The sequence below is a fragment of the Salarias fasciatus genome (assembly GCF_902148845.1).
Source record: "Salarias fasciatus chromosome 7 unlocalized genomic scaffold, fSalaFa1.1 super_scaffold_4, whole genome shotgun sequence".
In the NCBI taxonomy this organism is placed as follows: domain Eukaryota; kingdom Metazoa; phylum Chordata; class Actinopteri; order Blenniiformes; family Blenniidae; genus Salarias; species Salarias fasciatus.
In genome coordinates this window covers 26746525-26764611 of record NW_021941229.1, presented here as the reverse complement: position 1 = coordinate 26764611, position 18087 = coordinate 26746525, and the positions used below count along the sequence as shown (strand labels likewise).

Sequence of the window (18087 nt, the reverse complement as noted above, 5' to 3'; positions counted from 1 at the left end):
CTCGCTACCTCCTGGTTCCTGCAGCTCGTCTCTACCTCCTGGTTCCTGCAGCTCGTCTCTACTTCCTGGTTCCTGCAGCTCGTCTCTACTTCCTGGTTCCTCTTCCTGTTAATTCAGCGTGTCATCCTGAAGAACTTCTGTATTGATGGCTCATGGTTATAGTACTGATCTAAGCCTGGTTTCCAAGGCAACAGTTTGAAGTGTTTTTGGTGTCAGTTTCCACGGCGACGCTGCTCTGAGTGTGACTGAAAACACAGCTTGACAGAGTGTGTTGTTCTCTGGTTCCACCTGCTGGCCCGGCAGGCTCACTGCGCTGATCTCAGCCTCTCTGTGTTTATTTAAATGATTTCAGAAAGAGAACCTTCTCTGTTCCGAAGCGTCCCCCGCCCCCCCGCCCCCCCCCCCCCCCCGCCCCCCCCCCCCCCCCACACACACACACACACACACCGCCCCTCCCCCTTACACACACATTACTGCATCCGTCAGGAACTCCACCCCGTCACACTCTGCAGCAACGTTCCCAAACACAGGCCTCTGAGTAATCTGATTACTTCTAACCACTGACAGAAGACCAGAACTTCCTGTCTTCAGAACGTCGGTTGATGTTGCTGGATGTTCCAGACAGAACATGAGCGATTGAATGTCAGGTTCTCTCGAGACGTTCTGCACCTGGCCTCAGAACCTTCCTGGTTCCCCAAGACCTCTGAAACTCGGCCCGGGTCCCAGGTTCTGCTGCCGTCCCCCTCCGATCCGCTGCGGTTCCCCTCCAGGTGGAGAACGTCTGAAGAACCGACACTCTGGATCAGTGAGGAACGTCCTCCACCCAACACGAGAGAGACGCTGCACGACGAGGACAGACGTCCAGGGAGGACGAGCTGCTCCCAGGTGGACGAGGTTCTGAGGATGGCCTCGGTTCTGGACTGTGGTGGTGAAGAGGAACCGAGTTCTACATGTGACGTTCTCCACCTCCACCCTCATCAGATCAGGAACTCTGGACCCTCTGCAGGTAGAACGCCTCGTCTGTCAGAACGTTGCTCAGATCCAGTGAGAAACGCTTTTATTAGCATTAGCATGTGATTAGCATGCTGGAATAGCAGTTAGCTTCTCGTGCTAACATCTGTTAGATTAGATGAGATGTTTTCCTCTTTCTTTATATCTGTTTTCTGTTATCCAGATTATAGAGCATCTTCCTCCTCTAGCATCAGATTATAGAACATCTTCCTCCTCTAGCATCAGATTATAGAGCATCTTCCTCCTCTAGCATCAGATTATAGAGCATCTTTCTCCTCTGACATCAGATTATAGAACATCTTCCTCCTCTAGCATCAGATTATAGAACATCTTCCTCCTCTAGCATCAGATTATAGAACATCTTCCTCCTCTAGCATCAGATTATAGAGCATCTTCCTCCTCTCAGATTGTGACATTAGTGAATATTTCATAATGAACAGACGAAGTGAGTTCTTCACCCTGAGCTCGTCACTCAGGTCTTTAATGCAAAATAAAGTTTCAGACACACTTTGGCACTGAGGAAGCTGATTGGACATCGATGTAACCATGGAAACGCCGCCCTGCAGCTGCATTACCGGTAAAATGTTTTGTTCCTCTTGGGTTGATGCAGAGAAAGCAGCGTTCGTACCAAAACCAGTTTGTAGAGGTGAATTTTCAGGCCGAGCAGAAGAACTCTTCTTTATTCGTGTTTTTCAAAATGAATACACACCTCCATCCTCTCGAAGCTTTAAAATCCATCGTTACTGTGAGTTTATTATAAACCAAAGAGCCAATAAACATTTCTATAATATATAAAAAAAATAGTCATTAGCATACATCCATAGATTCTCATTATACCTACTAGAAAAGAAAAAAATGCTAACAGCTAGATGCTAATCATATCATCAATTTTTGCTTTAAGTTCAAGCAGACACTGTCTTTAAGTTATTTTATTTTGAAGACGCTTCTACGTTTGCGTGGATGCAATGCTATGCTAGCTAGCTGACACTGATTAAAACCAGATTCAATAATTGTAGCCAACGTCTATAAAACACGATCTGACTTCATGCTAGCTAACACTGATAAGAGAACTTATCTTACATTCCAGCAGATAATCTTTTTCAATATGAGCTACTTTGATTGTGTGACTGTTATGCTATGCTAACTAGCTATAATAGCCAACATTTGTTAAAAGATGGTCCTGTGTAACATCAGCGTCTTGCTTGGCTACACTAACAGCAAAAATGAAACTGTTTTTAAGGAGCTGCGCCAAACATTTATTTTAAAAAAAGAAGCTGTTTTCGAGTTAGCATTTCATGTAGATGCTATGCTACGCTAACACTGATTGAAATCTGGGCATTTATGAAAAGTTCGGCTGCTTTCATGTTAGCATGTAATGTGACGTTAGCAAACACTGATAAAACCTGATTCAGGATGATGGCTAACAAACAGGACGTTGCGTTTGTGTTAGCGTGTCACGCGGCGCTACGTGATGCTAACGCTGGAAACCACCTGATTCAGCTCAGCAGAAGTCTGCAGGTGCAACTCTAACAGTCAACGTGGGTTAGAATGTTGTAAACAGAAGTTACTGTAGTTCAAAAAATTCAGAAAAACAAAGGTACATTTGCAGATTATCGGACTGGGGGACGGACAGGACGGACATTTGGTCCAAAACATCGGTACAAAAACGTAAAACACTGGACGGCTGAATGAAGCTCGAAGCACCGGTCGTAGCACCTTGTTATGATCGGACGGCAGAGGAAACGGAGTTGTGCTCAACTTGTGTTTCTACGTCACGGGACGGTAAACTTCGCTAACGTTCGTCTGGTAGTAAGGTAATTTTGGCGTGGTTTCTACGTCACGAACAGGAAGCTAACGTTCGTCTGTTTTTCAACGTCACAGAAAAGGAAGCTAAGTTTCTTCTGTTTCCGACGTCAGCGACAGGAAGCTACAGGAAGCTAACTTTCGTCTGGTTTCTACGTCACAAAACAGGAAGCTAACGGTCGTCTGGTTTCTACGTCGGGGGAAGGAAAACCTCGTGAACATTCGTCCTGTTTCAGATGTTTCAGATCAAGCTAGCTGTGTTGTTTCAGTTTCTTTCCATCTTGTACGCATCTCCTCTGCTTCTGGATGACAGTGTGGCCTAAACGAGAAGTTCTAAACCCACAGTACCCCTCCATATCCCCCATAAGACCCGCTCCCATAAGCCCCGCCCCGTAAGCCCCGCCCCCACCCTTTAAAGACTTTGATTAAACAATAAGAACCTTAAATATGTGTAAACTTCCTGGTTGAAGGTACAAAGTAACAACATGAGTTTGTCCAAAGGTTTCCATGAAGGTGTGTGTGTGTGCGTGTGTGTGTGTGTGTGTGTGTGTCTGTGTGTCTGTGTGTGTGTGTGTCTGTCTGTCTCAGTTGTGTCCCTTGAAGCAGTACACTCCGTACAGCCTGTGCTTCTTGTCGGGGAAGCCGTTGAAGCGCACGGCGGCCTCGGTGGGGCTGCAGCGCCGCCGCGGGGTGGCGATGGGGTAGCGCACGCTGCCGTCGGCGAGCCAGCCGGCGTCGCAGCGGTCGAAGCCCCTCAGCTTCCAGGCGGCGAACATCTGGCCCACTTTGGCGATCTGAGCGCCGTCCTTCTGGCAGGCCCGGACCGCCTCGTCGTACGTCAGCTTGGACGGGTGGATCAGGTAGTAGAACCGGCCTGCGGAGCGCAGAGACACGTGGCCGTCATCACCATGGTTACGTGATGGGTACCGTGGCAACCTGGTTTAAATGGTTACCATTGTTGACCTGGTTCCATGGAGGGTACCATGGTGCCCTGTTTAAATGATGGTTACCATGGAGATGGTTACCATGGTGACCTAGTTCCATGGAGGTTACCATAGTGACCTGGTGAAAAGATGGTTACCATGGTGACCTGGTTTAAAGCTCGTGTCCGGAGTTTCGAAAGAATGAGTTTTTTTTAATCCAATGCCTTGAGGCTCCGCCCTCCCTCTGCTTTCGTGAGCGACCAAGCCACGCCCCTTTAATTGTGCACACGAATTATCTGTCGGGTGAAAATGAGAGCCTCCAGTCCTGCAGCATCCTCCATGTTGAGCTGTTTCCGGTGGATGTTCAGCAGACGGGGGATATATCTGCTGCAGAGCTAACTCTCCTCTGCTGGGCGAGCGACGTGCTCTCTGGCTGCTCCACACTTTGACTGACAGCACGAGAATGAGGAAGCTCGAAATCTATTGGCTGACGCTGACCGGCGCTTTTTCGGATAACATGGGGGTCTATGAGACGAAGGCGGGGCTCATAAATAAATGTTTATCTTGCTTTATGCTGATATTATATTGTAGTTTGGAACCAGACTGACACATTGAAGCTCTGTTGAAAAATGATACATACGCTGGAAACGAACCGAAACTCCGGACACCAGCTTTAATGAAGGTTACCATGGTGACCTGGCTTAAATGGTCACCATAGTTAGCAGGTTAAATGATGGTGGTGACCTGGTTCCATGGTGGTTACCACGGCGACCTGGTTAATGAAGAAGTCGACCCGGTTGTTGACCTGGTACCTTGGTACTGGGAGGTGAAGCAGAACACGTCGTACTGGTTCTTGTCCTTGTCCCTCAGGCCGTAGTTGCGGACCCCCGGCACCGTGTTCTTGCCCCCGCAGGGTTCCCGGGGGGTGTTGATGGGGTACTGCACCGAGCCGTCGCTCAGCCAGCCGGCGTTGCACCAGTCCATGCCGGCCCGCCAGGCGTCGTACAGCTGGTCGAAGGACGCCACGACGGCGTCCTGGTCCCGGCAGGCGCGCTCCGCGTCGTAGAAGTTGAGGTTGTAGCGGCCGAGGCGGGGGAAGTACGGGAAGACGACGCCTGGGGGTGGAGGGGGGGTGGAGTTACTGCGTCAGCGCGCCTCGCCGTCTGCTCCAGCAGTTCTGAGCCGAACGGTTCTGACACTGATGAACGTTCTGCTGACGGATCGATCCCGACGTTCAACGAGCAGCTTCACCTCCCAGCTACAGTCAGAGCTGCAGCGGCAACACCGCTACGGGACGTTCACACCGTCTCATTCACACCGTCACATTCACATCATCATGTTCACACCGTCACGTTCACACCGTCACATTCACACCGTCACAGTCACATCATCATGTTCACACCGTCACGTTCACACCGTCACATTCACACCGTCACATTCACACCGTCACAGTCACATCATCATGTTCACACTGTCACGTTCACGCCGTCTCATTCACACCGTCACATTCACACCGTCACAGTCACATCATCATGTTCACACTGTCACGTTCACACCGTCACATTCACACCGTCACATTCACACCGTCACATTCACACCGTCACATTCACACCGTCACAGTCACATCATCATGTTCACACTGTCACGTTCACACCGTCTCATTCACACCGTCACATTCACACCGTCTCATTCACACCGTCACATTCATATCATCATGTTCACACTGTCACGTTCACACCGTCACGTTCACACTGTCACGTTCACACCGTCACAGTCACATCATCATGTTCACACTAGAGATGTTCCGATACCCTTTTTTGCCTCCCGATACCGATTCCGATACTTTTACAGTTGGTATCAGCCGATACCGAGTATCGATCCGATACCAGTATATTATAAAATAACAGCAGGCCTCGCCTGCAGGACTGTCACATGATCATCGCTGTGGTGAGGCCTGGCTCAGGTTAAACCTTCTAACATGAATCCATACAGCAAATTCAAGCCATTTATTTTTAAATAAAACAGTATAAAAACTTTATAGTGCAAATGCAACTGAACTAAATCAATCTAGGAATAATTATTTTCAATAACTTAAAGTGCAGCCCCAATATTTTTAAATTAAAAGGGAATTTAAATAGAACAATATGAAACAGTAGAGCAACAACAACTTAAATAAATCTAGGAATATATGTTGTTGCATTTTTAAATTAAAGTGCAGACACAATACTGTAAAATGAAGGCATTTAGATAAAACAGTATAAATAACAGTAGTGCAACAGTAACTTAATAAATAAATCTAGAAATGTTTGTTTTAATTAGGGTGCAAACATAACAGTAAAATGAACAGGGAGTTTAAACAGAACAGCAAAAAATAGTTCAACAGCAACTTAAAAGATTACTTTTCAAAATGTTTTCGTCCAAAACCAACCTATGAAGTCGCATTCAAAAGATAAAAATCCAAAGAGCAGAAGCTGCACCCAAAACAAAAAAATAGGCTTCCTTAACGGCGCTGTGCGTCTGTCACGTGATCCGTTCTTCTTCTTCTCAAGAACAGCAGCTGCAGCAGCGGCAATGAACTGTGTCAGAGCTAACGACCAGCAGGTGGCGGTAGTGCAGCCAACGGGATGCAGGCTGCTGCTCTTCTTACAGTAGAAGAAGAAGAAGTGTCAGTGCTAACGGAGCTGAGGGAGCTAACGGAGCGGAACAGTAAATAGATTACTAACTTAATTAATGACGTGGTCTCGGATCGGTTCCTGGACTCCAGGACTTGCCGATACCGATGCAGCATTTTCAGCAGTATCGACGCAATTTCCGATACTGGTATCGGAATCAGAACAACTCTAATTCACACTGTCACATTCACACTGTCACACTCACACTGTCACACTCACACCGTCACGTTCACACTGTGACATTCACACCGTCACGTTCACACTGTCACGTTCACACCGTCACGTTCACACTGTCACGTTCACACTGTCACATTCACACTGTCACATTCACACCGTCACATTCACTCTGCAGCTGTGACGCCCCCGCCCCCCTGACCCCTAGGGGTCACCGTGAGGTCAGGTTCCATCGTACCTTGCAGGTCCAGAGCCACGACCGCCGTCCCGTCCTCCAGCCCGTCGATCACTTCACATTTATATCTCCCATAATCCTCCAGGGTGATGTCCGTGATGACCAGCGAGGCGTCCAGGGGGGCGGAGCCTCGCAGCTGCACCCGGCCGTGGAAGCTGCCGTAGCTCCGGCGGTGGGTATCCATGGCGACGAACACGTCCAGCTGCAGGCAGAAACAGGTACGATCGGCTGTGGGTTCTGCGGCGGTTCGGTTCTGCTCGTTCAGAGATTATTCACAGGATTCACTTCATCTTAAAAAATTTTTTTTTTTCACATTTAATCAAACTGATTCCATGTTAACGCGATTCTGAAACAATGAAACTTCTGAACTTTGACAAATTTTGAGATAAAAAGAAGATTTCCTGAGCGACAGACGGGCAGGAAGTGGAGTCATCAGCATAGAGTCGCGTCTGCCGGACCGAACCGGTCCAGCAGCCACAGAACCTCAGAACCTTTTAAACATCAGCTGCAAACTCAGGAAAATATACGATCACATTGAATAGAATGTTAAAAATGTCACAATGAAGAAAAAAATAATAAACCAGGGAGGTTAATCTTTAGCGGCTCCTTCAATCAACTAGAAATGCGGCGAAGGCATTTTCGCTCCAAAAATGATTTCATCATGGCCCTTTCAGAATAAAAGCATCACACCGCTCCACTGCATTCATGTGGTCTGAGGTATTTAGAACCTCCTGTTCTCGCCGTTTTGGACGCCATCTTGAACTGAATGACTATAAAGTGGAATTATGAAGCCTCTGAATTTACGCTGACGTTTATCCAGAAGTTGCGTCTCAGTCGGAACAGTTCCACCGTCAGGATGTTCTAAATGCGGCGTTAAGGAACAACTGGAGGAAGCAGAGGGGCGAGAGCGGCGTCTTCATTCAAGGCTGAGGAGTCAAGTTACCAGGTAGAGAACAGTCTTCGCCCTCAGGAGGTTCTAAAGGCCTCAGTCCAACATGGAGTCCAGCGGAACCGTTCTCCATTCAGCCATTAGTTTGAAAGAGTTTTTCCCTCCAGAAAACTTTTGGACTAAAATGACTTTGCACCTCGTCCTGAAGCCCGGTTCATTAGAACCTGAGATGATCCGTGTTCCACCTCCGTCCTGATGTCCTCAGAGACATTTCATTGTTTGACGACGGTTCCGGTTGCCATGGTAACGTGTTGGTTTAAAATGAGAACTGGATCAGCTTCAGCGGTTCAGATCAGGATTGAATCCCACCGGACCGACGCCGTTCTAACGGTTCAGCCATGAAACAGAACGTCGCTCTTCGGTCCAAAATGGTCTGATTAAGACGGTTTAGCGATCTGGAACGTGGCTCTGAGAACCGGACGGCGGTTTGATTCCAGCCGACCCGGTTCTCGTGTTCTCATGGCGGAGGAACGTTTGTTTCCGTGGCGATGACTGGCTGAGTGACGGAGAACCGTTCCGCACCTCTTTCAGGAAGTCCGAGGTCAGCTTGGTCCACTTGATCCTCATCTTGCGGCCCGGAGCCAGGGATTGGTCACGCTGGATCCGACAGGGTAACGTAGCGTTCCCGCCTCGGACCGACACCACCTTCGACTGTTCGGCCACCACCGACAGCCGCGGGCCGTTCTCTGGGAACATCCAGACAACAACAACGTCACAAACAACAGGAACACCAGAAACAACAACATCACAAACAAGAACATCTCTGGGAACATCTGGAGAACAACAACGTCACAGACAACAGGAACACCAGAAACAACAATATCACAAACAAGAACATCTCTAGGAACATCTGGAGAACAACAACGTCACAGACAACAGGAACACCAGAAACAACAACGTCACACACAAGAACATCAGAAACAATAACGTCACAAACAACGAGAACATTAAAAACAACAAGAACATCAGAAACAACAACGTCACAAACAAAAACATCAGAAACAGCAGGAACATCAGAAACAATGTCACAAACAACAAGAACATCAGAAACAACAGGAATATCAAACAACATTGTCAGACATGAGTACATCAGAAACAACGTCATAAACAACAATGTCAGAAACAACAAGAACATCAGAAATAACGTAACAAACAAGGACATCAGAAATCAGAAGATAAGATACAAGAACACCCGACACGTCACACAAACGGCAACATAACAAACAACAAGAACGTCAGAAACAACAGCTTAAACAACAAGATTACTATGAACACCAGAAACAAAAGAAATCCAAGAAACACCATAAATAGGAAACAACATAAACAGTGCAAACAGCAAGAACAACAAAACACCAAAAACACAAAGAAACAGTAGGAACCACAAAAAAACAGGGAACACCAGGAACACTGAGAACACCACAAACAACAGAAATACAAGAAACACCCAATCCAACAGCAGGGGCCCCAAAAACAGTAGGAACACCTGGGAGAACTGGGACACCGAGAACACCAAAACAGGAAACACCGGGAGAACACCGGGAGAACACCGGGAGAACACCGGGAGAACACCGGGAGAACACCGGGAGAACACCCGGAGAACACCAGGAGAACACCAGGAGAACACCGGGAGAACACCAGGAGAACACCGGGAGAACACCAGGAGAACACCGGGAGAACACCCAAAATCCCAGCTGGAACAAGAACGGTGTGGCTGTTCTCAGCGTCTCCTGGAGAAGCAGCAGGCTGCTGCAGCGTTTCTGTCGTTTCCATGGAAACAGGCCTTTTTTTAGAATGTTCTGTAAACTAATCGAGAACCTTTCCAGAAGTCCCGGTCAGGTCTGAGTCCCGGTTCCAGTCCCGCTCAGGTCTGATAGACTATCTGAGCCGGTTCCTCTCTTAGCGTCTTATCAGCCCGGCGGCCGATAACCCCGGTGACGGAACGGTTCTGCACAGCGTCAGGAACGGGGACCGGGGGGACCGGGGGGACCGGGGGGGGGGGCGTGGACCCGGCGGGGGACTCACCTGTCACATAGATGGTCCTGGAGTGGTCCAGGTCCGGGAACAGGGAGTCCAGGTCGCTGGCAGCAGAGCTCACCAAGACCAGGACCCAGAACAGCTCAGGAACCATCTTCACTCAGAACACCGGGGGTCTGGAACTGCAGGGACAGACGGGACGGGACAGGACCGTCAGAGACACGGAGGACCACCAGAGACACAGAAGACCACCAGAGACACAGAGGACCACCAGAGACACAGAGGACCACCAGAGACACAGAGGACCACCAGAGGACCCTCAGAGACACGGAGGACCACCAGAGACACAGAGGACCACCAGAGGACCCTCAGAGACACGGAGGACCACCAGAGACACAGAAGACCCCAGCAGCTGGACGCTGCAGCGCTCACAGCTCCACGTCGCGGTTGTTTACATCTCACAGCGGCCCTCCACGTCTCACTGTGTCCCTCTCTGTCCCTCTGTCCCTCTCTCTCCCTGTGTCCCTCTGTCCCTCAGTCCCTCTCTCTCTGTGTCCCTCTCTGTCCTCGTCTCTGTCCCTCTCTCTCCCTCTGTGTCTCTCTCTCCCTCTCTGTCCTCGTCTCTCTGTAAAGTTTAAACTGAGTCACTGAGAGAAACGGAGAGACTGACCGGACGTCCGAGAGGAGCTGCTGCTGCAGAGAGAGGGGGGGGGGGGGGGGGGGGAGAGAGAGAGAGAGAGAGAGAGAGAGAGGGAGGGAGGGAGGGAGGGGAGAGAGGGAGAGAGAGAGAGTGAAAGAGGGGGGGGAGAGAGAGTGTGGGGAGGGAGGGAGGGAGAGGGGGGGGGGGCAGGTACCGTGCTCACCCACGCTGACACAAAATCAAAGGATGAGAGACCCGGGACAGTCCTCACCCTCTCACCCCCCCTCCTCACCCCCCCCCAGCTGCTGACCTTGGAGGACCTGCTCTGGTCTGATGAAGCTGACTTGAAAATAAAGCGACGTGTTTTAAAAACTGAGATAAACTCCGACTGATCCGACTCCAGGTGAGAGAGAAGAGCCTGGTAGAGTCAGCCTGCACAACAGCAGCCTCTGTGTGTGTGTGTGTGTGTGTGTGTGTGTGTGTGTGTGTGTGTGTGTGTGTGTGTGTGTGTGTGTGTGTGTGTGTGTGCAAGTCTAGTAATTTAGATCGATTCCCCCTCCTGCTTATCTTCATTCACTTCATCCTGAACTGCTGATGCACTGCTGCCCCCCCCCCCCCCCCCCGCCCCCCCCCCCGCCAGGTGGAGCTCCTGCAGTCAGCAGAATGACTGCAGCGCACACACACACACACACACACACACACACACACACACACACACACACACTGCTGAGCACCCCTCTCTCTCGCTGCACACGGTCATTATGATGGGTGGGGGGGGGGGGGGGCTGCGGTCTGGAGTAAGTGGGCGGAGCATGAGGGTGAAGACAGTGACGAGGAACAGAAGTTCATTCTCAGCAGGAGGAGGAAGAGGAGGAGGAGGAAGAGGAGGAGGAGGAAGAGGAGGAGAAAACGTTCAGCGGTTCTAAAGTAAATGAACCACCAGAACCAAAACAAGAATCCTGGATCAGGTCTGGGACTCCCGAGGTCTTCCTATAGAAAGGCCATCATAGTGTAGACCCGGGTTCTGAACAGGGTTCAGCGGGTGTAGGACCACATCAGACCAGCAGAGGGCAGCAGAGGGTCCAAGCCAGACCAGAGCAGAGTCAGAAAGACGAGGAGAACCTTTAAAGGTGCCTTAAGGAGTTTGCACGTTTTATGCGAAACAGCGCCCCCTGCAGGCTTTGGGCGTAATGCAGCTTAGTGAAACACCCGTCCCTGTGGCTCACGTGCACGGAAGAAGGGAACTCCGTCTTCACTCTTTCAGTAGTGCTGCAGTAAGATGTCAGTGTCTTCTCCCTGGTGGAGTCAGTGTGGAGCTGCAGTGCTAGAAGCCAGGCTGTTCTGACTTCCTGGAAGATCCTGATCAGCTGTTGCTCACTAAGCATCTGGCGGAGTAATGGCGGACAAAACCAAACCTAACTAATCAGGCCAGCTGGAGCGTGCATTACCTCATTCCTTTCAAATTCTCCCAAAAAAACTCTGGAGCCGGACCGGCACTGTGACTTTCAAGTGACAGTTTAGCCTGTTAGAGGTTCTGGTAATGAATCTGTCAGGACTCACTGGACACAGCATTAAAATGTGTAACATATTTATGGTGGAAAATAAGTATTTTTAAAGTTGAAAAACTCCTTAATGCACCTTTAACCGAATATTCTGCATAAAAACGCTTCGTTTTTTCTACAGAGAAAATAAACCATGACGGAACGTTTGTCATGTTCTAGATCTCAAATCTGGAAAACCATCCGGAAATGAGATCAAATTCAGTGTTTTCCACCAAATCATCCGAGTGAAGAGTGAGGTTCTGCTGAGACCCGGGGGTTCTGCTGAGACCCGGGGGTTCTGCTGAGACCCGGGGGTTCTGCTGAGACCCGGGGGTTCTGCTGAGACCAGGGGGTTCTGCTGAGACCAGGGGGTTCTCCAGAGACCCGGGGGTTCTGCTGAGACCAGGGGGTTCTGCTGAGACCCGGGGGTTCTGCTGAGACCAGGGGGTTCTGCTGAGACCAGGGGGTTCTCCAGAGACCCGGGGGATCTGCTGAGACCAGGGGGTTCTGCTGAGACCAGGGGGTTCTCCAGACGTTCCCCGGACTCTGCCATCCCCCCGCCTGGTGTCTGTTTTCAGGGACGTTCCCATGAGACCTCATGTTCTCAACCTTCCAGGAACACGTTCTGGATATTTACGGCCTGTTCCGAGGAGAACGTCAGGAGTGGAACCTCGGGAAGCCTCACAGCGTCGGAGGAACCTCGGCTCACCGAGACCAGCCGGTTCTCCTCCCCAGGATCAGAGTTCTGCCAGAACCTTCCTGGGTTCCTGGTCAGAACCGGAACCAGCTGCTCTGCAGCAGAACCCTGGAACAGCAGAACCTGATGGTTTCACTGAATCAACGAATCAGTCACAGAGAACCAGAGTCAGGAGACGAAGACGTCTGTCCTGCTGGACACAGAGGAGACAGACGGACTGACTGAAGGACTGACTGGTCCTGCTCAGAGCGTTCAGACTGACAGGCCAGCTGACAGGTCTGTCCAGAGGTTCTGAGGGTTCTGAGGGTTCTGAGGGTTCTGAGGGTTCTGAGGGTTCTGAGGGGACAGTCGGACTCGTCTCCTGTGGAGCAGTGGGAAGTCGTGCGTCTGTTTCCTATTAGCACTGATTTACTGAAACAACATGTGGAGCTGGATCCGGTTTCAGAGATACTTCATCAGGGCGGCGATAAACAACCCGGCCCTGACCCAAGAACCCGAGACCCAGAGAACCGAGGGCGTCGCCAAACAAACACCGAGAAACAAAACATTCAGCCGCTGGAAGAAACACCGAGAGAACATGAACGTTTAGAGAAGAACACAAACGGAAGAAACTGACAGAACGGAACCAAACAACCTGAGAGCTGTGATTTTAAAAGCTTGATCCAAATCTGGAGGAAATCCAGAAAAAACTGAAGTAAAGGAAGAACAGGAGAAACGGGGAGGAAGATGCTCTATAATCTGATGCTAGAGGAGGAAGATGCTCTATAATCTGATGTCAGAGGAGGAAGATGTTCTATAATCTGATGCTAGAGGAGGAAGATGCTCTATAATCTGATGCTAGAGGAGGAAGATGCTCTATAATCTGACGTCAGAGGAGGAAGATGCTCTATAATCTGATGTCAGAGGAGGAAGATGCTCTATAATCTGATGCTAGAGGAGGAAGATGCTCTATAATCTGATGTCAGAGGAGGAAGATGCCCTTTAATCTGATGCTAGAGGAGGAAGATGCTCTATAATCTGATGTCAGAGGAGGAAGATGTTCTATAATCTGATGCTAGAGGAGGAAGATGCTCTATAATCTGATGCTAGAGGAGGAAGATGCTCTATAATCTGATGCCAGAGGAGGAAAATGCTCTATAATCTGATGCTAGAGGAGGAAGATGCTCTAGCGAATGCTAATCACAGGCTAATGCTAGCGTTCCTCCAGTAAACGGGCCAATGGCGGCAGGTTGAGGGTAAAAATAGAAACACCTCAGGATGATGTCATCCAGGATGATGTCATCCAGCAGGTTTCAGTCTGAACTCTCCGTTTGTTTCCAGGATGTTCTGACAGGAAGTGATGCTAATTCCAGCCGCTGGAAAAGCCGCGGTGAGGCGGGCGGGGTGTTTACCTGACACACACTCCACATACACGCCACACATGCTACACACACTCCACACACTCAAAAATAGCTTCCTGCCGTGGTGAGTTCAAACCGGTCCACGCCGGCGTCACGCCGCCGCCGCTACAAAGGCTCCTCAGTGCGGCGCACAGTGGGGCAGTGATGGAGGCTCTGGGGCGGTGGCGGCCAATGAGGACGCTGCCTTCGGACCGGAGAGGAGGCCGACATCCGGTGTTTGGAAACATCTGGTCCAGCCTCGGCGCCGCGGCTCGGCCATTAACTTCTTCACCTTTAGACACCTGAGACTGAGGAGAGGACCTGACCCACCAGGAGGAAGTCGGTTCATACAACACCAGCAGCTTAACCGGCAACTTAACCAACAACTTAACCAGCAGCTTAACCAGCAGCTTAACCGGCAGCTTAACCGGCAGCTTAACCAACAACTTAACCAGCAGCTTAACCAACAACTTAACCGGCAGCTTCACCAGCACCTTAACCAGCAGCTTAACCGGCAGCTTAACCAGCATCCTTAACCAACAACTTAACCGGCAGCTTAACCAGCAGCTTAACCGGCAGCTTAACCAGCAGCTTAACCAGCAGCTTAACCAGCAGCTTAACCGGCAGCTTAACCAGCAGCTTAACCGGCAGCTTAACCAGCAGCTTAACCGGCAGCTTAACCAACAACCTAATCAACCACGATGTGGCTGCAGGTCATGCTAGATGCTACATGCTACATGCTAAATGCTGAAGAGTTCCTGGTCAGGTTAGTCCAGGTCCAGGTCCAGGTCCAGGTCCAGGTCCAGGTCCAGGTTAGCCCCTGCTCGGCCCGGTGGTTGTCGACATGAACAGCCAATCAGCTCTCAGCTCTCTGGTCTCCGGTTCGACGCCCCACTGAAGCGCCAGGCAGCTCGGGTGCGGGGGGTACACGACCCCCCCTGCTGAGCTTTCCCAGGGTCAAAGGTTAAGTTCACCGGCTCCTGGAAGATGAGCTCACCGCCTCACATGCTAAAGGTCAAAGGTCACAGGCTCACCGGGTAAACAACCTGAAAACATCGTAAACAAGGTTTATGAGACGATTCCTGGAAGACAGAGGACATCCAGTGGACCGGGACCAGGACCAGGACCAGGACCACAACCAGGACAACATGGACCAGCACCAGCATCGGCAGGACCAGGAGACTCTGGACTGGGGGTCTTGATAACGTCGTCATGGAAACGTTCTCCTTCAGTAACAAACATGATGAAGAGCAGCAGAAGGTTCTACTGAACCGGGTCGGAACCGCGGGGAACCAGGACCGGCTCTGGACCAGGAACAGTTCCACCTGTGAACCAAGCCTTTGTTTACCCATTCATTCATATTTCTACCCCCCCCCCCCCAACACACACACACACACACACACACACACACACTGTCTTGTATTTCTATCCTTGTGGGGACCGTCCATTGACTCCCATTCATGTCTAGCCCCTAACCCTGACCCTTACCCTAACCCACACCACAACAAAGCCGAACCCTAAAGAAATATTTTTGCACTTTTACTTTTTTCAGTAACAACAACATGGTCAAGAAAACACTGTTTCTCCTACTTAGGACCGGAAAAAGGTCCCCACAAGGCACGTCGTTTCACGTTTTGCTGTCCTTGTGGGGACATTTGGCCCCGACAAGGATAGAAATACGAGAACACACACACACACATACACACACACACACACACACACACACACACACTGATTCATGGCTGAAAACACTCGGAGCTGTTTGTTTCCTGATGGTCGAGTGAAGGAGCCCCTGTTCCTGTGGGGGGGGGGGGGGGGGAACAGAGACCCTGAAGACTCTGAAGACCGTGGGGGGGGGGGGGGGGGGGGGGTGGAACAGAGACCCTGAAGACTCTGAAGACCCTGGGGGACATCCCGGTCCCCGTCCCGGCCCCTGCTGTGGACTCTGGAGGACAGGGGGACCGGTCCAGACCCCGTCCTCCTCCGTCCTTCCTGTTCTCAGCAGAACGGTTCTGATGTGGAAACAAACTGAAGTCCTCAGAGATCCAGAACCACCAGAACCTGAGCCTCCAAAACATGACAACCCACTGAGACCCAGAACCATCTGAAACCGTCACCGGTCCAAAACCAGCACCGGGTGCTGAACTGCTGGAACCTCCCAGAACCTCCCAGAACCTCCCAGAACCAATGGAACACGTCAACCTGCAGCCGATCCAGAACCTTCTGGAGACCTCATGGGTCCAGAACCACGTCTGTTCTGTTCTAAAGGTCCGTCAGAAAAACCCCAGACTGACCCGGACCCCCTGAAACTGCATGTTCTCCCTCAGGTTCCTCAGGTTCCTCAGGTAGAAGGAAGCTGGAACCCTCAGAACTCCAGCAGAACCACTGAGTTCTCCCATCTGAGCCGGACTGAGGACTGAATCCGGAACCAGGTTCCTTCACTTCATCAATGAACCAAAACGACACGGAAGCATCAGAAGTTCTCCCTGGAACCCAGGAGAACCCAGGAGAACCCAGGAGAACCCAGGAGAACCCGGTGGAAGCAGAACCGAGCTTTCAGCAGGAGTTCGGTAAAAACCAAACTTCTGAACCGGAAACAGAATTTCTCTCTCTGAGCTCGAGACCCGCGGCCGGACCGTCCGGGTTCTGTAGAGTCCCGGTTCTGGTACTCACATTCAGAACTCTCTGGTGCTGAAGCACTTGAAGCGCGTGCGCGCCGCGCGGGCAGCCAGATGTGTTCGGGAGTCTGTACCTGCACGCGCCGTCCGCGTCCCGCGCCGCAGCAGCTGCTCTCCAATGCGCCGCCCGTCCGCGCGCAGCGCGCTTTATACCGCCGGGCGCGCGCGTGCCTCCCCCTCCTCTTCTGCGTGTGCGTGCAGGTGAAACGCGCACGGATCCGAGAGGAAGCAGGAGGTCCGCTGGAGGGGGGCGCGCACGAGGGGGGGACGCGTCCGTGCGTCATGACGCACAACTCCGGTCAGGCTGCTGAGAGACGCTGCGGGTCCCGAACCCGAACCCGGTCCTGCAGCCAGGCAGGTAACGGTAAGGGTAACTAAAGGTAACTACAGGTTACTAATGAGGTAAATGACTGTAAAGGTAACTAAATGTAACTAATGGTACCTGAAGGTAACTAAATGTAACTATTTCAGCAGTCCCTGTGGAGACATGCTTCCTGCGTGTCCTGTTGCCATGGTGACGGAGTTCTGAGAGGAGGGTTCTGACGGGTTCTGCTGTCCTCAGAACCAGAGTGAAGGTCGGGTTCTCTGGAGAACCTGCTCCGCCCTCGCTCCGCGTTTTGGTTTGTTCATGTTTACGATTGAAATGAAGGACGGCGGCGGTTTAACTTCATCGGCCCGGACCGGAACCGGACCGGAACCGGACCGGAACCGGACCGGAACCGGACCGGAACCGGAGGCTCCACCGCGTTCTCTACACCACAGACTGGTTCCACTTCGCTTTTCCACAGAAACGACAGAATGACGACGTCGAGCCCCCCCGACCCCCCCTCAACGCCGTGGAGGGTTCCTGGTACGGTCTCCCATGGCAACCAGGTCCTGGTGACGGTCCAGACTGAGACTAAGGCCCAGTGTGGCTCAGCAAGACCCCACCCTGGAGCAGGACCCCACCCTGGAGCCCGGACCCAGCGGGTGCACCCGGTGGGAGCAGAACCGAGCGGGTGCTGAGGAGGGAGGCTGACAGGAACCGGATGGATCTAGTCCGTAGTCCGGCTCACCTCCACCCAGCCTGGACTCTGGACCCCCACCCCTCCAGAGGACCTGGACTCTCCTCCTCTCTGGCGTTGCCGTGGTGACAGGTGGTGGTCTGGTCTGGTCTGGTCTGGTCTGGCTCTCTTACAGCCCCACAGCTCAGCACCATGTCTCAAGTTCTCCCAGAGAACCAGAGGGTCTGGACCCTGGTCCTCCGGGTCGGGGACCGGGTCCTCACTTGTCTTGGCTTACGGGCCGAACAGGGAGACCTGGAGGGGGGTCCCTGATCTGAACCCAGTGGGGTTCTGTTGTTGGACTTCTGTTCAGGCACAGCTTGTCCAGAACCAGCACCATGTTCCAGCACAGGGGGGTCCACAAGGAC

The 18087-nt window shown here is 51.5% G+C and overlaps 1 protein-coding gene across 1 annotated transcript; it reads right to left on the bottom strand.

The window, feature by feature from the left end:
- Positions 1–3225: 3225 nt before the first annotated feature.
- hapln1b (hyaluronan and proteoglycan link protein 1b) lies at positions 3226–16784 on the bottom strand. Its single transcript, XM_030084821.1, has 6 exons — positions 16672–16784; positions 9790–9923; positions 8290–8453; positions 6822–7020; positions 4550–4852; positions 3226–3688 (listed from the first exon to the last, which is right to left on the bottom strand). Exons 2-6 carry the CDS (start codon positions 9893–9895, stop codon positions 3399–3401), a joined length of 1062 nt encoding a protein of 353 aa, XP_029940681.1. The 5' UTR covers positions 9896–9923; positions 16672–16784; the 3' UTR covers positions 3226–3398.
- Positions 16785–18087: the final 1303 nt, after the last annotated feature.